Genomic DNA, 23574 nt, shown 5'->3' with positions numbered 1-23574 from the left:
CGCTTACAGTGACTTTGGGCTTTTGTATTTATGCAAAAAACCACTATCCATGAAAGCACTCCCAATATCCGAGTGTAATCGAAGGAAAACGCCAAGTAGGACAAACGGGACTGTTTTTTTTCCTTCTTGATGTTCTTGGCCCAAATTGCAGAGCGGTGTTTGTGACAATGTTGCCATAATGCTGTTCCAGGGCCATGGTGAAGTATACGTATACTTTCTGTTTTTAGTCTTAATCACTGCCAAGACTTAAACATATCAGATAGGCCAATCAGAATTATAAGCAGTTGATTGTTTGAAAACCAAATGAAATGTTTAAGTCCATATGAGATAAATTAAACAGGTTGCCATGACAACTTCACCCCGATTGGCCATCCAAGTGCAAACGTGACCCAGGACGTCATAAAATCTGAATAAGGGTGCGCGAATTACTCCATACTGGATGCACAATGATGAGAATCGTGGCTGTGTGAGGTGATGTTAAAAAAAGTAAGTAAAAGAATATAAAAAGACCATAAGGAGGAAGACGAGTGGGGAAAGGACAAATATTTGCAATTACTTTCTTACGTTCGTGCTAAAAGACAATAACATCCATGCCACCCATCTTTACCGAATTCTTCAATGAAGACCACCACATTACTTACCCTTCCTGAACCCTGGAGGATAAGGATGACGGCTACAGCGTGACAGGAGTAGCTTCTCGGGTTATCAATTTGAGTTCCAAGCGGCGAAGGAGGTGACCCGTTTTATGCCGACACTGGAGAAAAAGTGAAGGGGGGAACATTTGCTCTGTTTTGGTCTTCTTCAGCAGTCAAAACGTTGTTCCACGCAGATTCGTGTGGCGCCGGTCCGGACAGCAGTGCCCACTCCGGAAGGTCGGCACTGGTTCTTCTCCAGGACAGCGGTAGGATGGTGCACTGCGCTGGGTGCGAGCGGCCCATTCTGGATCGCTTCCTCCTCAACGTGCTGGACCGCGCTTGGCACGTGAAGTGCGTCCAGTGCTGTGAATGCAAGTGCAATTTGACGGAAAAATGCTTTTCCAGGGATGGCAAGCTTTATTGCAAAAATGACTTTTTCAGGTAAGACCTTTTTGGGTTGTTTTTTTTTTTTTGGCAAAAATGGCAAATGTTGAAGGTCTTCACTCCTGATTACTTGAAAAATTGAAAAATACTTCTAAGGATTCTCTACATCTGGGTGATTTCCTTTTCAGCGGGGAGTCACATTGTTCGCTTCTGCAGTAAATTCTCATTTCATTAATTTGCAACCTTACTGAAACTGCAGTGTTCCTGGTCACACAGCTACCGAAAATTGCACATTTATTGCTTTGTCTATATGTTAGGCAAATGCAAAGTGATTTTTTCATATCTGGATCTACTTTGTCGCTGTCTGTCTTCTTTACTTAATGTGGTTTGGCGATCACCGTCAGGCAGGTGACAGATTAAACTATAAACTATCTAAAATGGGAAAATAATGGATCAGTCAACAAATATATTTACACAGATTGTGTGTATTAATAAAATAAAAACTATTCTGCAAAGAGGAAACATATATGTTTAAGATATTCAAAACTGTATTGACAATGTTAATGTTTCTCATTGCCGTAACGCAAATTACCTTAATTGTTGATGGTAACTCTCTCGTAGTCTTCATTTGACTAAGTATATGTATGCGGCTTAACCTATAATCAGCCTTAATCGATTTTCTTAAGAATTTCATCTGTATTTTTCTCCTTGCCACCCGGGTGTTTGAACCTAGTAGTAACTGTTATTGTATTCATATAGATTTAGCTTTGTTGTTGCTGTTATAATACCACCATAGAAATCAATAAGACGTGTATTCATAAATCATCCCACATAAATTCATGCGTTTTTAAAATATTCTAATTTAATGCTGTCATTGTATTATGTCGACAGAAAACGCCGTAAACACGGTACAAGACATAAACTTCATGATTTAAAAAGCCGCTGTCCATGCCGTTATGTGCTGTAATAAAAAGGTGAAGCTACTTGAATGAAATCAATGGAAACTATAACTTTGGCCATGATTTCATTCGAATTATTTAACAAATTTATGCATTATTCTTTATTTGAACATATTCAAAGTGCTGTGCATTTTGTAGATGCAAACATTCCATTGATAAACTAATAAAATCTCTACAAATACATATTTTGACATACATTAAAAATTGTATACAATATCTGCGTACATATAATTGTATTATATTTATGGAAATATGCATAATTCAACGATGTAGGCTTACCTTAAATATTACAGCCATTAAAGTAAAAAATAACACAATGCATTGTTAGCTTACACAAAATATCTTTATATCCTTCATGCATTGCAAAATTGTTTTGTTAAATTGTTTCGATGGTTTTGACCAAAACGGGGTTGACCATGTAGGACAACCATTAGTGTCAGCTGTGACAGCTGTATGCAGAATCTTTACAATGTGTATTATTGGGAAACTGTATTTGTAGTAGAGGCAAGCCCTGTATCTCCTGACATATCCAGGTTCATCTGAAAGGGGCCATAGGGCCATACTACTCACCGAAATTGGAAGCTAGATTTGCCTTGCAGGTTGCGAGGGATTATAGTGAGGGAAAAGGTGTAAATTGATTTATTAATGATTATAGTCCAAATAAATATATTAAAAAACATTCTTCGTTATTATTATTATTATTATTATTATTGTTGTTGTTGTTGTTCTTGTTGTTATTTTTGTTATTTTTGTTACCAAAGCCATGAATAGGAGGTTTTACTAGGAGTCATAGCAGTAGGGGAGTAGGAGGCAATTAGGAAATGACAACTAAAATTAATCCTAAAACCACTGTGACTTCAAAACCTTCGTGTCTCTGAAATTGTATTATTATGCTTTGTGTATTTCAAAGCTGTAAATCTGAAATGCATTCTTATCATCTTATATTAGGGAAATGGTTTTACAACCTTAAACGTTTGCAGTCTTCTAATCCTGTACTATCTCTTGCTATTCACAATGTCTTGATTGTCAGTAATACGTTTTTGCGAATTGTACTGAGCTTAACTGTTGTCAGGTTAATTTCTAGAATTCCGTCAGAATTGTAATGATGTTTTAGAAGTATAAAAATGGCAAAGCAATCTTGATAGACAACCATCAGCTGTTTAAAAGAGGATCAGGCATTAGCCCAATTTGAAATGGGTGCAACAAACTGCTTTATTTACCATCACAGTCTACTGAATTCATTTGAATATTAATGTCCCACGTTTTTTTCAATGTAGAAAATACGTTACGAAGTGTGGTTTGAACAAACAAATTTTTGACTATCACTACATATACGCTATACGACAATTATTGCGCCTATATTAGTAAGAATAACAATGATAACAATAAAGAATGTTGCTTTTATTGAGTTTGGTACTTTATTTGTTTCATTTCAGAAGTACTTCAGAAAGGAAAGGACAATATTTCTGTCAGGCTGACACATTTGGCAACATCTGGAGTATCTTACAAAAGAAGTACAGCTGCTGAACACGACGAACTGTTATTTTCTGAGCTGCAGACAATTTAAATGTAAATTTGAGGCCTCTCAAGGCCTTCTCCAGCGGAATTGCAGCGCGAACATAAGAGGTCTAATCTGTCGGAGAGCTGCTAATATCAGCCATTTTCGAGGAAAGGGGAAATGTGACCTCCATTTTATAATCATCGAGATGGATAGGCTAATTGTTTTAATCTTGTCGATTTTTATACGAAATCATCCGCTGTCGTTAATATTATATAAGTGGGTGGTTCTCTTTCTCTGCCATTTTCCTATTCTTAAACTTTATTTTTTTCCTTTCTGATCCGGGTTTTTTCTCCTTTTCAATTCCAGGCGGTTCGGAACAAAATGCGCTGGTTGCCTCCAAGGTATCTCCCCTAGCGACCTCGTACGAAAAGCCCGGAACAAGGTGTTCCATTTGAACTGCTTTACCTGCATGGTCTGCAACAAACAGCTGTCCACGGGAGAAGAACTGTATATAATAGACGAAAATAAGTTTGTCTGTAAAGAAGACTACTTGAATACTAGCGCCATTAAGGAAGTCAGTTTAAATTCAGGTAAAGTACTTGCTTTCCAATGCTTATTTCCATTTTCTGTGGGTCTTCAAATCAGTATGTAACTGAAGTGTACAGCGCATGCACGAGCACTGGCGTTGAGCAATAAAGGACATAAATGACTAATTAACAAATAACATCCGTACTCGAAATAGTGTCATTTTAGACTACATCTGCCAAGGATCCCTCAGTAGTAAGGTCACATAGGCCTATTGAGTGCAAGGATAAGGTTAGACTCCCACTATCTGTATTGTACAGGAAGTAACTATATGAGAACATTTACGGGCACATTCATATTAATTTACCACAAAATACATATTTTGATGTGTTTCGTAGAATTATATTACAAGTGTGGTCATACCACTCACTGTTCTTCAAGAAAAGTATTGTAAAAGATGGACGAAAGCGAATTTGTGTAAAAAGTATGGTCTTCTCAGTTTCGGCATAGTGTATGGTTAAGGGGGCAGAACAAACATTAAGTGGATTGGTCATATTACTTTCGATAAGGAATTTATAATTTAATGCTATGAAAATTTAATTCAAACTGATTTGCAATTTCATTGGGTCGCTCCAACCAATTTCAGCTGGCGTCACAAAGACTCGTTGCATTTTTTGATGTCTATGCAAAATATCCAATATGGAAAATTCACATCATACATCAAGAGTAGAGTAGAATAGAGTAGTGCTATTGCAAGTTCAAACATTTATTCAAAACATACATTCCTTTCAACTGTGAAAAAACAACAACAGGAAGTACACAAAAACTTCATCGTCGCCGGTTTTCTTTAGAGGAAATTAATCCGTGCCAGGTTTTTCTTGGCAGTCTACATTGGCTTTACAGAATTTATCGGATTACCCAGCAAAACACAAATCCGCGGTGGCATTACCAGGTCTGTTCACGGAAAATAGCATCTACAAGTAAACGTTCAAATGCGCCCATTCTCTCAGCATTAGCCCAGCGAGGGAAGACATGGAGCAGGATAGGTAACGTTGGCTGTATACTCTCTGCAATCATTTATTAATCACACTGATCATTTGTTCTGAGTGAAACATTATTGTCGTTACGGTAATGCTGTTTGTTAAAATTTATCCCTGCCCATAGGGCGTAATTGGTGGGACGACATGTTTCTTCACCTCTGATATAATACATAAAACCCAATTTTCATATTTTTGGTATTTTCAATTGCTTTACGAATCGTAAAAATTGCTGTGTTCAGCAATCTGAAATAATAAACTGGGCCCGCTTTTTGAAACGCTTCTCGAGAGAGTGTATTTTATATTTCTGTTGACCTCTCTGTTAGCTTGGACTTGCACGCTTGGAGCATGCGTTTTAGATGGGTGTATGAGCATACACCCATCTAAAACCATAACATTTACCATAAACTTGAACTATCGTATGCTGATTTGCAGAATTTATTTTTCCCAAAAATTCCTCCAAACGTTTACATAGATTGCTCAATGCCCTTAAAAGTTATTTTCATCCATATTAAAGTAACTTGAATTTTATTAGGCCTGTGGTCAGTAAACTATCCACATATTAGTGAACATTGGGGAATTACTGGGGTTATTTGTTCAGATGAATATGACTTCCCAAGATGAAATGATAGGGACCATTTCTTCAGGAAATTCAGCACCATGGACAGAGAATACAAAATGCAGGTCCAGCATGAAACTGCATTTAGACGCATTGAAAGGCGCGATACTCGTTATCTGTGTACTAAATGTAAGCAAATATTTGGCTATTTTGCCGTTTTGCCATTTTGGCCGTTTCATTAACTGCTACATTGTGAAAGAAACAACAAGAACGAGCGTTCATCTAAATGTACTACTAGTATATGTTGCGGGTGGATTGCTTTTGAGCATGCTCCCGTACGGCAATCACTTTCATTTATCATTTCAATTTATTCTAGAGGTGTTTATAGAGTGGCGGGGTGTTCTGAGTCTGACTGAGGTCCCTAGTGTGAGCATGTACGTGTGATGTCGGAGTGAAACACACACACACACACACACACACACACACACACACACACACACACACACACATTCCACACACACATTCAGCTCACTAATAAAAAACTGTTAAAATTACAGTTCTAATGTGATATGCGATATACCCAAATCTTCATATAATTAGTCTCTGAAATGCAAAAATGATGGTGTAGCAACTGGCTATGTGATGGTCATGAGATCATGTAAATATTTTCACATTCATCCTCCTCCGCTTCCTCCTCTTTCTTAGTTTTATTCTCCTTTTGGTGACCATTGACAACTGAGACCGTGTTCTGAGGGTGAAAAAAAATGCTTAGAAACTAGTTTAAAGGAAAATGTACATTGAAAATGTCGGGCACCCTGTGGGAACAGCCATTTTTCACTGTCATCGTGTAAACATAGAATTGCTGGAAGTTAACTTGTAAGTTAACTTCAGGTAACATAGAAAATTAGGTTTTCTGTAGGTAAAATGCTGTAAGACAGTAGTTGGCAGGTGGCTAGACTTGGAATAGTTTCTGAAAAACCGGTAATAATTTCACGATCATTGTTTAATGCCATGATGAATCTTTTTTATGTTTACATTATTACTTCTCACTCTATCACTCTTTAATTATTTTCACTGCGAAATTGTCCCTATTCTCCCCGCCTAACTACCAGTACTTTTGATTTCTTAGTATTCAAAAAAATAAGAACATGATGTTCTTACTTTCCTGTCAAAGATGAGTAAAACTGACTTTAACCAGGAAATTAACAACGTTCAAACGGACAACGTGATTAGATGATAAAACGTATTTGGCACCACTGTTTTCACCGGGCCGCATTTTACCAAACAACTTTATTTTTCTTTTTGGCATGAGTAAACGAGTCACAGAAAAATAACTGTTAAGCCACCATTCATACAATACAACCGAATCGACCATTGGAAATGTTTTTCCAACAAACAATTTTGCTCGCGTACAGCACCATGGCGTATTCGGCTGAATAAAAATGCGACGTGGATGAAAATATTTCAAGAAATACTAAACGGTGAGTTATTGCATGGATTCAAGTGATTCCTTCAATATGAATCCTGGAAGAACCATAGTTTCCTCTTCATAGTGTAATATCGATATCGATTCAACATAGCATAACATAAACGTAACTAGGCTGAATTTTCAGGTGGCAGACACGTATTTCATTTTTATTTAAACGGTGTCGTTTTATTTCTAAAAACCACGAACACGGGCGTACTTTATCAACAGCAGTGTTTACTGTTACATACAGATGAAGATTAAATGCACTTTATCATGAAATGAATGTAATTCATCTATTCTAGGCATGCAAGTTAGGTCACTTTTTCACGTTTCGCCTTTTCACATTTCTTTTTGTGTGTGTAGCCTACATGAGATGTTGTTTTAGGGGTTATCTCAACCTGCTTTCATATAACAAGCCGCTGCTGCTCAAAAGTGCACCTAAAAGACTTTACATCAGCAATAAACAAAGGCTTGCTTGTTAACAAGGTTCCATCTTAATGTATCTAATATGAGACAAATATGGGATAAAATATTTTGCATAAAACATACGAATTGAAAATTAGAAGAGGAGTAAAAGTTTTAAATTAATTATTAAGTGGCCTGTTCTACTTTTTAAGTTGTAATACTGTTTTTCGTTTTTAATGGTCTTCCAGCAACAGGTTCTACTTGTTACGGATTGATGATGAAAAACCTGCTTACCCTCTGAAAACACCAATATGCTTTTAGTTCATGTTATTGTACCTATAATCTTGGATAACACATGTTGTCTGTGAAAATGAAAGCGAGTAGCACCTATTAAGGCATGTTACTTTTAATTATGTGTTAATAATAATTATTAGTAATTCTGTGACCTAGCCTATTGTCCACACGTATCAGATAGTTTCAGAAGACAACAAACACGCTTTCTCTTCTGTATGGTGTTATTATCCCACAAAACGGATGGGTTATATTGAGTTAATTTATTATTTGTTGTATTTGTGACATTGCATCCGACAGGCTCAATGATTGACAATTATTTTTTAAAAAATTGTTCGAGTACAGACAGTAAGCATGACGCGATTGAATATTACAGGAAATGCACTTTTAATATGTGATGTGGTTACAGCGATTTCTGCAAGGGGAAGAATATTTTAAGGACATTTAAAGACCCATTGGTTTGTACAGCCCCTTTACGTTTTCGATCCACTTGCAGTGTCTTCATGTACAGACAGAAGTTTGTCGCCGGACCTCCAAGACCCGATACAAGATGATACAAAAGAGACGGACAATTCCACGTCCTCTGATAAGGAGACGAACAATAATGAGAACGAGGAGCAGAACTCTGGAACCAAAAGAAGGGGGCCTCGGACAACTATCAAAGCTAAACAACTGGAAACACTTAAGGCAGCTTTTGCCGCAACGCCCAAACCGACCCGACATATTCGAGAGCAGCTGGCTCAAGAGACCGGCCTAAATATGCGAGTAATCCAGGTATGTCGACTCTTATTATTGACCATTGCGGCTTTTCTCTTCCAAAGATTCACTTTAACCACTGGTAAAAGAGGGAAAAATGTTCTATCGAGTATCATCGTAGTATAAAAGCGCATTTCAAAACGCTTTCCTAGTTTTGTTGACAGTGAGGATATATTTAATGATTTACAAATCAGTCATTCACCTACTCTTCCCTATATCCACCCCCAATTACATTAATACGTAGGGCTACACTATTTGGAATCTTGTAAAAGATGAATATAAATATTAATATAGCAATGCATGTTCTATAGACAATTTAGGCCTACATAAATTGTAATATGAATTTACGGAAATGAGACGTCCAATTGGTTGTCTTAGACATTTTTATTACCTACAGGCATCCTGGTAAAGAAATGAATCCTTGAAGCTTGCACACTCTTAAACGCTTATTTATCACTATTCCTGTTAGTCTATTAACCCACGCAAGTTTGTTTTGAAGTTAAAGGTTTCGTTTATGAAAAATGGAATTAGAAAATAATTTAAAAATACATTTAACTTGCAGATTTTTTGAAAGAAATCCAGGTACACGTTTAAATAAATAATTTAGTCTGTATCATTTGCATCATTTCTTCGTAAGTTGCTCTGGATAAAATCACAAAATGTAAATGTAATGTAAAGCCAGCACAATGTTGGGTCGTGCATTTATTTAATTACTGAGAACATGGCTAATGTTTACCACATTATTCTGAAAACAGTGTCTTGGGATACGCTTGCATATGAACAGTTTTGGGGGAAAGGTTAAAAAAGGTGTAGTAAGCCTATTGAGAATGAGCTCGCAGGTCGATTGTTTTGCTTGGCCGTATACTTCATCTGAGATGAAACTCATATAATTGAATCACAGAGAATGAATAAAAGCCCATGTCTGTAAACGTAGCTATTGCAAATATTTTCTACCAAACGTAAAACAAAAATGATCGAATTTATATTGAATCGCAGTTGTAAGGATGCAACTTAATTTCCCATTCTAAATCTCAAATAGTGTATGCATATAATTATTTTCAAATATTGTATTATATGGTTTTTTAGTTATTCTTTATCTTCCTGAAATTACACATTTCAAATCCAAATAGCTTACAACTAAGCAATTTTGTTTAAAAAGGCATATTAAATCTCGCATTCTCAACATCGTGCACATTACAGCCTGTTAGAACAACGTTAACAACGTTATTCCAGAGAATGTGTGTGAGGTTTATGCTTTGTATTACCATGTTCTGGATGGATTACTAAAAACTGCAACTGAGCAGATGATACATTAACTTCTCAAATGCTTTATTTCAGAATTTAACGTTTTTTTCTTCTTTTTATAAAAAGGACATCAATCAATAAATACATTCACTGAACAACAATGACGTCCGGTACAATACAATCATTATAATTTTAGATACTGGGAATTTAATAACATCTTCTCATTTTTTGTGTATTATGCAAACTTGTATTTGGTATGTCCTTGGTATGTCCATGAATGGTACTCTAATGATTTCACATTGACTCAAGTTCTCAACTTCACTATGTGAGCTATGCATTGTAAATACAGAAAACGAGAGCTTTATCCACTTTCTAAAGGCATTGCCTTTTTTAGAATGCATAAGGGATCATTTGTCATTTTAAAAACGCTGTAGACTTGTGACTAGTGAAGGTTTGGCGTGTTGCTCAACTGACATGCGATTATTATTTTTTTTCTCAACTCTTAAATATCATTGGGAACTCTGAATTCACTGGCATTGATGAGAAATGTGATGTGAGAATAAAAAATGCAGTACTTCAATGATTAAAACCGTTAAAGACGATCCGTCACAGCCGATAGACTGAATGTCGCCCTCAATTCAGAGTGAATGACTTACACATCCCATAATTACCTGTTGCTATGTTGGGAAAAAATACAGTAAAACCACTAAACCACTAAATACATATTGTTACAGTCCATAGATGGTGTATGTACAAATCACTTAATCTTCTAAATAATATAGATGTAGATAATCTATTTCCTGTGTATATCACAAATAATCCTCTCACTCATCCTTTCCTAATTTTTCATCACCTTTCTCTCTCCCTCCCCCCTTCACACACACATAAAACATGCATCACACTCTTGTCCCCTCTTGACAACCCCTCTTGTCAAATGTGCATCCTTAGGAACCTGTCAGTCTATATTGTACTCAGGCACAGGATTTTGCCTTTTTAACATATTTTACATTCAGATCCCTCACATGCAACTTGAAGGGTATGGGGTACTGAGTGGGGAGCTACTTTAATCAGATACTTCCATTAATAATCCATTATGTACAGCCATTTGTTGAGCTTCACAGGGGGACAGGTCCTTTATGTACAGTCCTAACAGAAAACGGGTTTCCTGGGGAATGTCACTAAGGCATTTAGTGTTAGGGGATACATAGGTATGCTCTGAAGTGTTTTTAAGCCATGTTGCATGTAAAATCAAATCTCTGAACCCATATACTGAGGATGGGGATATATTACATAGATAGATGATTACTTGTCATCTACATTGCACATCCATGGGGAAGCATACATATACCATATTATCATTATGATTGCTTTTTATTGAGTGGTATTGTACGTTTCCTTACCAGATCATTTACTTTTCAGTTGTTGAGATACATTGGTGTTCTGCCTTTAGTGTCACCAACCAGTATATTAGCATCCATAATATACTTATTGTGCCAGTACAAGGGAACTTAATAAGACATTACAAGTTTTGAGGTCTTACATACAAGTTTGTAATGTCAGTGGTATATAGGAGAGGGCCACTGATCTTGCATAACTGTGGTACGAGGACAATCAATATAGTTACATCCATTCATGCAGTAGTGATGTCTGACCATAAAACTGACCTATCTCTGGAATCAATATTTTGATTTTGTGTTGCGGCACAGAACACGGCTTCATACATTGCAATAATGTGCTTTTATTTCTATCTCAAATGTGTTTATTGGTAGAGGCTGTTGTGTTTTAACTCTCTTTATCCGCAGTCTGTAACTGTGGTTGATGGTAGTGTTTGTTACAGTTCCTCTGGTATTCCGAATAGTGGATTTATGTAAAGGCTGGAGTGGCAGGGCTGTAGAAGTAGAGATGGGGGAAGAGGAGACATCAGAGTATAGGTTCCATTCCATGCACAAAACAGAGATCTCTTTACTGGACTGAAGAAGGGTAGAGCTCCAAAAAGGAAAAGGAGAATGTTGTACTATTCAAAATTCAATGAAGAACAATGATTTTGTCACTCAAAGAGGACAAGACACAATGTTAAACATTTATACATGCAAAAAAAAAATTCAAAACAGTACAGTTAAACACTGCAATGATGATACAGATTTATTTGCTTTAGTAAAATCTGAAATAAACATTAAAGAGACAACAAACATGTATTTTCCAGAAATAACTTCTGTTTATATAAAGTACAAACACGGAATGTTCTGTTTCAGTGAATTGGCTGTTCCAATACAAGTCTGGTAGTGTTTACCCAGGTATAGTTTCTGTGGCACTTTTGGTGGTGCAAAGAAGTCACGAGTGATGGGCACAACTTTGAAAAGGAAATTCAAATTTGCACAACAAATCTGCACTTACAAACCCAGCCCCACTTTCCACAGGAGGGAGTGCTCTGTTTGTTTCCTTGTGTAAATATGTACAATGAACACAAACACTTCAATGATTTCCGCCCACCCAAGGGCTGCTGAGCCTCAGAGGAGAACTGAATTACCATCTTGCTGATGCCATGCCAATCCTAATTGCAAACATTCTATCCAACAGTGAATGCCATGGGCTCTCACACCCTGGCACATCAAGACTGAGGAGCAAAACAAACCAGCATTTTGTGCAGCCACTGTTATAGATATTTAAACGCATGGGGTTTGGTTCATGTGCATAAGATAGTTTTGCTTCACGATAGTCACATCATGTTACGTGCTTGCCTTCTTTTCTGTGAGCGTTATTGTGTAACAAACTTCCAAAGCAATGCATCAATTTATGCAAGTGTAAAGTTTCTGGCGTATGGTAGAAAGACGGCAGAACCCCCTATACCAAGATACAGCCTAATTGGCTAAGACTGTGTAGCTTAGTTGGCTAAGGCTATCATTCTGTGTGAAATTTGAGTCCGACAGCTCAGACCCCGGTTTGTGTCTGAACTGTGTCATTCACTGACGTTTAGCTTTTTCCCACTGAGGTGCGGTGGGTTTCATCTGTCTTTCAGTATTGTGCCTTGTCAGGTGCCTATGAGCTACTCTGATTACATTAGGGAGATGCATATGTCCTCTATTCAGTGCTTTCCCTCCTGGTGCACTGTTGGACTTATATTGTGAAAAATATGTTTTTGCTGTGTATGTGTATTGGAGGATTGCATCCCAGTGCTCTTGTGCACATGCAGAGGTTTCTGCTATGAGACAGGCCTAATATAGAATTGGAGATTCCAAAAGGCACCTCTGTGTTGGGCTCCTGAGTGAATAAGACGGTAAATGCTCTTGTTTCAAGCGCAGACTGAGCCATATGGCCCAGTTTAGAAACTGGCTGTGTCATTTGCCAACAATGACCAGCAGCCCACACTGGCGGAACAGATTGGTTTCATTCCACCAGGGATAAGGGTGGGCAGGTTAGCCAGGCTCCACTCATTGCTCCGCTCTCGACTCTGTGGGACTCATGTGGAGCTGCTTAGATAGCGTTAGTATAATGTGCCTATCCTTCAACAGTAGACCTAGAGGATTCCCCGTGCTCCTGCGTGGCTTCTGTGGTTGTAATTGTCACTGTAGCAGTAATGAGCTTAATGTATAATTGGCAGCTTTTTAAAAAGTTGGTTATGAATGAAGGAAAAATAAAAAAAAGTGTCATGACAGAAATTCCAATGATATCAGTGTCAACTGGACTTATATTTAAACTGCCCAAAGTGACTACTTTGCCATTACAGGTGTGGTTTCAGAATCGTAGGTCCAAGGAAAGGCGGATGAAACAACTGAGTGCATTGGGAGCCCGGCGACACGCCTTCTTCCGGAGCCCGCGCAGAATGCGTCCACTGGGCTCCAGGCTGGAGGACTCAGAAATCATGGGCTCCGTGCCTTACAATTACTATGGTGGTAGGTCAAGTTAACTTCCCTTAACAACTCTCTCATTACAGCTAGCTTGCATGCATATCTGTATTTTGGAAGCTTGATTCTGTGTCAAGGTTCTAGAAGCTTTTGATCTACAAGTCTGTAAATCCATGGAAATACAGAAAAATTATGTGGAGTTCTAAAATGTTCCATTATTTCATGCTCCTAAATTGGTAGATATGTAAAAATAGATTGGTAAATGCAGCTGGTGATTACTGTTATGCAGTCATTACTGATATTGTTTCCTTTTAATCAAGATTTATCATTTAGCGGTGTTCTGATTTGTACTGCTGCTAAATATGAGTCACACAATTGCTAATAATTAGTGTTGGTTAATACTACTAAATTTAATGCTGACAAAGTAAATTCCATTCGACAAGGAGGTCTGCTAAATGAAATAAATGATAATGTTAATTGAAAATAAGAAACTGAGAAACATGTAGATGATATAGTATAATTATCCATTGAATGGTAGGGGCAGAAAGGTAAATACAGCATTTTCAGATATTATCCAAAAACAAACACATGTTGAAACAATTGCACACATTTACACAAACAAACACACACCATCTCTCATTCACAAGCAGACACACATTCTGTTTTACAGAAGATGCTATTACTTCTGTATACACTCACACGCCCTTTCACACACACACACACACACACACACACACACACACACACACACACACACACACACACACACACACACATTTAATGGCCTACCCGCTGGCTTCCATCACTATTTCTGCAGTTGCTGCTGGTACCCAGACTGTCACAGCAGTTATTGGTTTTACTGTTGGGCTATGACACACTGTCTTTCTTTCAGACATTATAATGCTGTTGTGTGAGACTGGCTGTCATATTGCAGCCATTCATTTTCTATATTATCAATGCAATAAATATTACAAAAGGCATTATTAGCAGAATTATTCAATGCAATGTCTTAATGAATCTTTTACATGGAGGATATTTGTTGTTACAATCATATAATTCTATAAAACTGAAATGTGTTTGACAGCAAAGCTGAACTGACTAGAAATGCGTTGATACATTGTGCTTGCCAATTTGAAATATTTATCCTCTGAAATCAATATAATTGCTTTTTTTGTCTACGTGTGGGGTAATTTAAGTCAGGAGTTAATAGTTCAGATATATTTATTATGCATAAATCATTTGGTAAAACCAGTTTATTTTTCCATATAAGTGTATCAGCGCTAATTTGCAAAGACAGTTGGACACATGTGGCTCAGATTATATACTTTAATAGATGTTATCACAAATGATTGGCCTCTCAGATTACCCACACTTATGTGTATCAAGAAAGACTTGGACTACTTGATTTGCCAGGTTGTCTGTGGTCAGGTCACCTTTTTCCCATGAGGTCAGTTTTAAGGAGGGAGAATAATTATGGTAACATTATCAAACCCAACATCTTGTAATAGACAAATTGATAAAAGCCTGGTTAGTAAAAATGCAGAAACAGCTAGTTAAACCAAAGGGTATTCCCACACATGTCTGTAACTTTGGTACTGTATTTCATTCATTTGAAAAAAAAGTTTGACACTTTAAATAGTTTTATTTGGAAGTATTTAATATGACGAAGATACTATGAGTTATCTAAAAATTCTGAACTGTCATTAAAGGAAATTATGCAATGCTATTTTGTACCACTGAGTGTTCCCTCCCATGAAGTCCATAATGACTCATGTTACTGCCTTCAGAGCATGTGAAATGTAGCCAGATGGTCAGGTGAAAGAGAGAAAGGTAGCCACCTTGCCATCTCCTTCCTAACAGTTCACAGTACAAGTCTTAGTAACACTGCCCACACCCAGTTTTCTTATTATTTGATCCTCATGCTTGCTAGTTTGAGAAAGGCTAGTGTAATATTGAGACATACTGTATAGTGGCTGACATACCCTTAACCTAAGTTACTGTCTACCATGCTGTGTGATTACTGAAAATGTTGGATTTCAGTCATAGAATGTTAATACTGTCTCAGTAGTGCAGTGGCAATAACACATACATAAAAAACAATTTCATTTAACTGTAAAATGCATCAATAACCACAGTTAAAATTCCATTCTTATTTCTCCCACTTGGTAATGCCATTGGATAATACTGGAACCCCGTTAAAATCACAAAACTACTAATAACACTGTAGGTATTTTTTTCTTGTTTATTTGTTGTTTCCTTGATTACTTCATTTTTCCCCAAATGCAATATGAGCTTGGATCTTCAGAGGTATTTTCTGCAGACACTAGAGACTAAACTTCTGTAAAGATGCCTCAAGACTTATCACTGTCTCTACCAATGCAGTTATGCAAAACTTAAACATGTTTACATGCACGTACAGTAACATTAGGACAATTTGACATCAAATGCCATTGACAAAACCTGAACTTCAACTGTTAATTCCAAATGACTTGTGCAAATGACAAAACAAGCTTTAGATTTTTATTCTGTTCACCCTTGTAGTGTGGAATGGTTTGCATTTTCTGTAAACATTCATGAGCCTACATCCCTTTCAGCACCATTGGAGGTTCCTGGGTCCTCACTTCGTCCACATTTATATCTGTCTGTGTTGAAAACGTCTTGAAAATTGGGCTGCTGAAGCACTAGGCTGAAGCTGTTTCATTGCACTAGTGAGGTATTTAGCTAATGACCCCGCTGGCTGCCAATAAAATGAGCAAATTATCTAGGTAGCTAGCTAGTAAGCTAGCTGACCCATGAGTATGCCAGCAAATTAGCTTCCTAGCATGGGAGGGGGTTAGGTTTTGTCTACATACATAGAAAGAGACTTGTTGCTATTTACAAGAAACAAATTTTATTTGTGTTTTAATTGTAAGGTACACCATCTGAACTGGATTGTACTGAATAACCTGTCATGTGGGTTCTGTTTTTGGGGGTTGCCCCCTTCCATCCCTGCAACCCCCCAGCCCCCCCACCCACATACGAAAACACAAACATCTATCTAGAGCATCACAATACATAGGTCTACAGTATGAAGCATGATAATTAAGCTAAGGTTATTTGTAACCTTAGCTACCTATAAAAATGAAAGAAAAATGCTTGAGAGTAACACCATTATAACATCATTATATACTTATATTCATTTCCAAATTTGGCTTTGAAATGTTTCGTTGGCCTACTATTATTGATACCTTGCCCACATAAGATGTTTTTTAATCAATGGCATTGTGTGAAACGTTAGCTTGCCTACTAATATGAAAGAAATAGCCTAGCCTTCATCATGACCAGAGTACGCATATTTAACATGTTTCATACAATTGCTTTTACTCCAGATGCTGTACCAGGTTACTGTTTTGAACGTTTCTTACAGATAATGGCATAACGATCATTACTTTGTCTTACTGAATGGTATGCTGCCAGTTTACACACAAGCCACCTGCTGCTGCCAATGTGCGTAAATTCCAATTGCTGCTGTCAGTGGAAGTGTTGATGATGCAAGGGGCTGCGCTCGCACCCTCTCTCACAACTCTCACACACAGCAGACACTAAATAACAATTCTAAACTGAATTAAGCATGCACTCATCTCGTCGGAGAAGTTCTCAACCACTGAATTTTTTATCCAGTTGTATTTAGCTTCAAATTTTATTTTTAGCTCTAAAAAAATCACCGAGGTCTGGACCTCAGTGACCTCATAGCTGGTTACGGGCATGTTTCCTAGGTATTCAGCTAGCTGGCTTGTGAGCATATTTAACCCAGAGATGGTCAGTTGCAGCTGGATGTGCATTCCAAATAAATTGGGGATGTTAAGGCCTGCCTTTCAACCTTGACACCTGCCATTAGATGACATGTCAATAAATGATATTGAATGTATTTTAGAAATGTCTTGACAGCCTGTTGAGGTTATTCTGATATATTGGGATTATTATTAAGTCTGCTTGGGACTGAGTGCCAATTGAGACATGGTTAATAGAAAGATTTTCATGTTGTAACTTGAATTATGGTTTGTTCATTGTAAGGAATCGAGACAGAATGTGTTTTTATTATCTTCTGATCAATTTGCTCATTAGTTACCTTTAGAATAAACAACATTAAAATATGTATTTTTTTCTTATTTGGATAATCCAGCCCCTTACTTTATATTCTTTATCTAATTAAAATATTTCTTAGCTCAGCATAATGAATAGTTTTCCAAAACACCAGTTTTAACATTGCCCAAATTTCCAACTTCAACGTATATCTGACGCAATTTAATTTGATTTGTGTGAGGCTGCTTCAGTTACAGCTTCTGTCTAGTCTTCACTCTTTCGGCAGCCATGAAGGTGCTAAATGCAGTCCTAATAATGTTGAATTTTTTTTCACTTCATAGGAAGGATAATATCTATTTTGAGTAATATCTGTAGTAGTTTAGGCTATATGAACATAACTGGAACATAATCAAGTGGGACAGTACTGAGTGTTTGTAAGTAAAGTATTGCCAAGGCCAGATTGTATTTTTCATGTGTTTTTAAATTGTATGTTTTTTTTTTTATCTAGTCATAAGACATAGTGTCTTGTTGGAAACTGCATATAGTGTCATCATGAAGTCTGAATGGGATTTGCAGGGGTAGATTTAATGTTATTTAACTGTTTTGTTTGTAGTTTGTTAGCTCGGCGTAACTGTTGTGTGTATATACGGAGTAGCATTGACCTTCTAGAAAATGTCCAAAATATTCAAATTTTCATTATCCTTTTCAGCTGCTTACTCACACACACACACACACACACACACACACACACACACACACACACACACACATACATGCACACACACGCACACACACACATTCACCACTTACGCATTATCACAGCTGACTCCTCTAAACAGGCAGGTGGTATTATAGTCATAACCAGTTCAACATCCTAGAGAGCACAGAGAACAAACACTAGACATTTTTTTCAAACTGGGGCCATAGGACCAAAACAATAGCCAGGAACTTGAGCATGAACCTAGGAAGCTGTAGTGTTTTTGCATTGTCTTTTTGTACATGACCTCTGGCTCTTAACATCACACTTGATCTTGATCAGGTTGAAATGGAACATGGATAACTGCCAGTCATCCCAAGACAAAAAATGATTTCATTGTTGTTATATTTAGTAGTCTAAGTTATGACGACCTCCAAACTGAAAAATGAATAATTTTTGCCATTTATTTAGCAAACACTCTTATCGAGAGCGAGTTACATAGGTTCACTGGTCAAGCTGGCTTTGATATGCAAATTATAAATGCTGAACCCTGATGCCTTCTCAAAAACTTGTACCTTTTTAGTTTTAGATTTCTGTATTAACAATTGATGCCAAAATACTTAATGGAGTTGGTTCATGCTGCAGATGACAGATCAGTACAAGAAGCAATACATAATTCTTTGGATGCCAGAAATCACTTGTCAATGTATAATATTCAATAAGCATCTAAAGAGATTTTATTTTAGTGAACTAAATTTTGGCAATGAATCTCAAAAGTACAGAAGCATTGAGCAGTTGAATTGCTTATTGAGTAGTGAGTTAAATGATGAAAACCACATTAAAGGGGAAACATTGTTGGTTAGAAACCCTAAGCTTATCATTTAAAATGTTAAACAAAAACCTGAATGAAGGGTTATTTATACTGTGATAAAAAAAAAAAAAAACTTGAATGAAGGATAATTTATATTTTATGGAGGTTATTTTATGGAGGCTGTGTCCAGGTGTGAAAAAGAATCCCTGGTCTGCCCTCCCACCCTCTGTGAGGACTACATGGGAGGGCACATGTGGTGCTTTCTCAGGGATGATGGGAGCGCAGACCAGGATTTCCTTTTCAGGATAGTTGCTATGGCACTGTATGGTATGCATCTAAGCTTACTGGCTGAATGCTGTCCTGACCTGCTGGGGTATATAATCAGCCTTGCCAGAGATTTACTTGCAACTTTAGGACAATGTTGAATGTGTGAAATAAAATTCTGTGGATACATGTTGAAAGCATTGAAAGCATTTCTTGCTTTGCATTTATAAGGTTACAAAGGTTACAAAGATTTGTTTATATCCCAGGATAATGCATCATTGGGGCAAGCTAAATTCATTTTAGCTGTAATTCCTGAAATATGTTTTCAAAACTATAGTTTTGAACCAAGTTTGTCATATTGCTGTATGTGTAAGTTTTGTGGTAATTGTCTTGTAAACAGAAGATTGGCAAAACCATTGGCATACTGAGTATCTCACTTTGAATTGACCTAGGTCTCAGCAGGGAAGTTTTTCTTAATTAGCAAAACAAACTTGTTGTGTGTGTATGTGTTTTCTCAGTGTGCCTGTATTTAAGACTTAAAACAGATTTGGAATTGTACTACTTTTGACCTCTGGTATGAAAGCATTCACATTTATTATATTGGAAATATAAAAATAGCTCCATATTTTAAGTATAATCAAGGTTAAACATTACCCATTTATTATGTCTTTTCAGAATGATTTTTAACAGCAACAGTAAATTGCTAATTACTTCCTCCCACTGAAGATAAGGATTCATTTAGGGGAAAGAAAATGTAGTAACAATTATATGTAACGCAACCATTGACATTTTTATAAACATGATGCTTCAGGCTTCCATCAGTAAAGAATAACCTTAAGGCATTTTTTAAAAGAATTGGTGGGGTTGGTCATTCCCCAACGATTAATTTAATGACTTGTCTTTCTTAACTGTAGCACAATTGGTAAATTGTAGAAGGAAAGTGTTTTTGTTGTGGTATTATCAAATACATAATTATTCTAAGCAATTATTGAAAAGGCATTCTTTGTACAGGAAAAACCTCACAATAACCATGGATTACACATCACCATTGTGAATTTCCTTTTTCTCTTGTTCTTGCCTACCCCTCAGTCTCCTCTTTCCTCTCTGCACATAAGGACAAAGATCCAGCTGCATTCTCTTGTACCACATTCACACAGCATTTGTTCCAATTCCCTCCCAGCCTTACTAGCATATGGAAGGTCACTTTCACAACGTGGGGGCTCCTCTGTTTATTGTTTATTGAAACGCCCCCCTCCATCCCCAATACACATACACTAAGCCCCTTCCTTGCACTCGTTGAAGAACAGATTTTCTTACTCTTGCATATCTTATGGAAAACTGATGAAAATATCATTTTTTCCAAAATAAAAATGTTTTTTTTTTTTTTTGCATAAGCAGATGATTAATTAAATGAATACATATGCACTTTATGAAGAATGCAATCTATCCCCTTGGTTTGAATGTTGAAAACCATACCGCAATGTGAGCCTTCTTTTACTTATGTTATGTTTACCTATGTTATATTCTTCTTTAAGAAATCTATTGTGTATTGCATTTCCTTGTTTTGGGGGACAAGCTATCCTCTTGGAGATGGAGGTATGAGGCAGTCTCCCTTGCTACTAGAGCTTAGACCTGTGATGAAATGGGATCAGTATTCTGCCCCTGAAATATCTTGGAGGTCTGTTTAATGTGAATATGTAGGGAGTGACACAGTCAAGCCAACTCAAAGAAGGAGAATGATGCTTATATATTTTTTTCATGTGTGGGCATAACTATATGATGAGATGGAGTGACAGACTGCTGAAAATTGAGATTTTTGAGGTATACATAGATAATTAAGTAGTATATACTGAATAGATGAGATAGATGGAGGTGATTAGCCTGATAAGTAAGTAACTTATTCACCAGTGGCTTTCATGTCTAAACACAGGTGGGTATGTAGCAATAAAGACAAATGGATATATGGATAAGTAAGTAGGATTTGAAGCCCTCCCTAACCCTCTTTGGCTAAGTGTGTATACTCTCAGCCCCATTGGCTTGTGCACTGCCATCTCTGTAGAGAGAAATCAAACCTTTATTCTTCATTTTATTATTGCAACTCATAACACAATTTATGCCAAGCTGAGACCTTAAGAGCAGGTAGATATTCACCTAGCTGCTGCAGTGCTAATGCAGTAACACAGGGCAACCAAAGAAATGAAAGACTATCTGAGGGGATCCTCTTCATTTCTTTAACCTGTTTACTGCAATAGCCTCTTACATAAACACAGAAATACTGTACTATCATGATATATAGCTTCTTTCTCTGCATTGTGTAAACATTTTGCAAACAATCTGTAATAGTGTGCACTTGTCCTTTCATGGACCTTTAAAGTAATAGTTTCAAGGTCTCAAGGTTTCAAGGTCTGTGTATGTATGTATGTGTGTGTGTGTGTGTGTGTGTGTGTTAAGTAGTGATTATGAAGGTGTTGGCTGACATAGTCATATCATTTTAAATGAAATATATTAGTTGTAGTGTTATAACCCTTTACAGTAACCTTGTAAATTCTGAATGAAAGAAAAAAAAAAGTTCCCATTGCATCTTAATGTTATTTTATGTCGCTTGCACTTGTGTGTTGTTTTCTGTTTCTTTTCTTAAGTCATGTATGTCTAGAGTAATTAGTCCTGTGAGCAACATATCAACTAATCACTCAACATACATAACGACTCTCTGTTACCCCCAAGGGTCAAGGTTTTCATGCCTGCCCTGCTCTCAACTCAAAGCAAAGAATCCAATTCAGATGGTTAGGTAGTTGTAATATGCCCGTTTACCTTCTCAATTGTTCTGAACATCGTGCCATTGTTATTGTTCAACGCCTTGCTCATCGTCTTTTTTCTCAGAAGGTCTAAATGGCAGTCTTACCTTATTTGTTAAGGGCACTGCAGTGTACCAGAGACACGGTAGAGAATGCCAACAAGGAGAAATGTAATAATTAGGCTTGAAGCATCACCTGCTCCCTGTCTTCCTCAGAGTGCCCTCTCGCACTCTGTATGTATGTAAGCTGTGCTACAGTGCAGAAGGGCATTCATTAGCCTCTTACTCTCAACACCTTCTTTCACCCCAGATCTGTGAGGATGTGCAGTACTCAGGTCATTGTGTAGCTTTATTTAGGTGATATATTCCAGAAGGACTGATTACAGCATTATTTCTGATGGGATTAATTAATCTTTGCCTGCATAATTTGTGGAAAGAATGGACTTTCTTCAGAGTGTTTTGAAGGGATATTGTGCTGTGTAAAAGGGACTGTGCATGTTTCGTTACTTAAGTCAACTGGGGCTGTGTACAGTGTGCTCACCAAGGCTAGGAGTGGAGTCTTGTTGTGATCATATATGAATTATAGTGGTTACCCTGTGTCCTATTTTTAAAACATTTTCTTCTATTCTCCCCAGACTACCAAGGTGACTACTATGGCCCTGGAGGTAACTACGACTTCTTCCCTCACGGACCCCCCTCCTCCCAGGCTCAGTCCCCTGCTGATTCTAACTACATCCCTGGCTCAGGGCAGGGGCCTTTGGAGGGGCCCCTCTCAGGCCACCATCCCTCAGACAACCAAAGGTATACGGACATGATCTCCCATGCTGACACACCCAGCCCAGAGCCTGGCCTCACTGGGCCCCTGCATCCTATCCCAGGAGAGGTCTTTAGCGGGGGGCCCAGTCCACCTTTCTCGTTGGCCAGTAATTCCAGCTATAGTGCCCCCCTCTCACATCCCAGTCAGGAAATGGGTGAGACAGCTGTGTGGTAGAAAGGGATGGGCACTGTGGAGAGGTGTGCCATGAACTCTTGTGTGGAGAAAAACTGCGTCAGGGGTCCATTGTCACTGAAATATGGGCCTGTGGCATCTGGATACCTCTCTTTCCCAATAGCTCCCTCTTACCTCTGTGAACTTTGCAAAAGCTGGTCTGCCTATATCTTTAGAATCGTTTCACGTTCTGTCAGAACTCTCAAGGTTGTACTGAGTACAAAAATCAGGGCAATGTTTCCACCTTAATTTAAGTTTCATTGCAAACAAACCATTTTTTCTGTCTGGGTCTCAGTAGAGGGTAAATTGGCTGAATTCTTCCTTGCTTTTAACGTTTAAAAGCATACACTT

At 37.5% G+C, this 23574-nt stretch overlaps 1 protein-coding gene across 1 annotated transcript; it reads left to right on the top strand.

Moving 5' to 3' along the window:
• Positions 1-906: 906 nt before the first annotated feature.
• On the top strand, positions 907-23226 carry LOC118776546 (LIM/homeobox protein Lhx5). Its single transcript, XM_036526928.1, has 5 exons — positions 907-1076; positions 3846-4069; positions 8261-8538; positions 13490-13655; positions 22871-23226. Exons 1-5 carry the CDS (start codon positions 907-909, stop codon positions 23224-23226), a joined length of 1194 nt encoding a protein of 397 aa, XP_036382821.1.
• The last annotated feature ends 348 nt before the right edge of the window (positions 23227-23574 follow it).

This window comes from Megalops cyprinoides, chromosome 4 (genome assembly GCF_013368585.1).
Source record: "Megalops cyprinoides isolate fMegCyp1 chromosome 4, fMegCyp1.pri, whole genome shotgun sequence".
Classification (NCBI taxonomy): domain Eukaryota; kingdom Metazoa; phylum Chordata; class Actinopteri; order Elopiformes; family Megalopidae; genus Megalops; species Megalops cyprinoides.
The sequence above is the reverse complement of the archived record's forward strand: the minus strand, read 5'-3'. Positions and strand labels throughout refer to the sequence as shown.

Excerpts from the sequence above, each read along its gene's own strand:
- LOC118776546 (XM_036526928.1), top strand. The coding sequence starts at position 907 with ATGGTGCACTGCGCTGGGTGCGAGCGGCCCATTCTGGATCGCTTCCTC. Across the intron at positions 1,077-3,845 it reads TGCAAAAATGACTTTTTCAG|GCGGTTCGGAACAAAATGCG; the intron begins GTAAGACCTTTT and ends TTTCAATTCCAG. Across the intron at positions 13,656-22,870 it reads GCCTTACAATTACTATGGTG|ACTACCAAGGTGACTACTAT; the intron begins GTAGGTCAAGTT and ends TATTCTCCCCAG.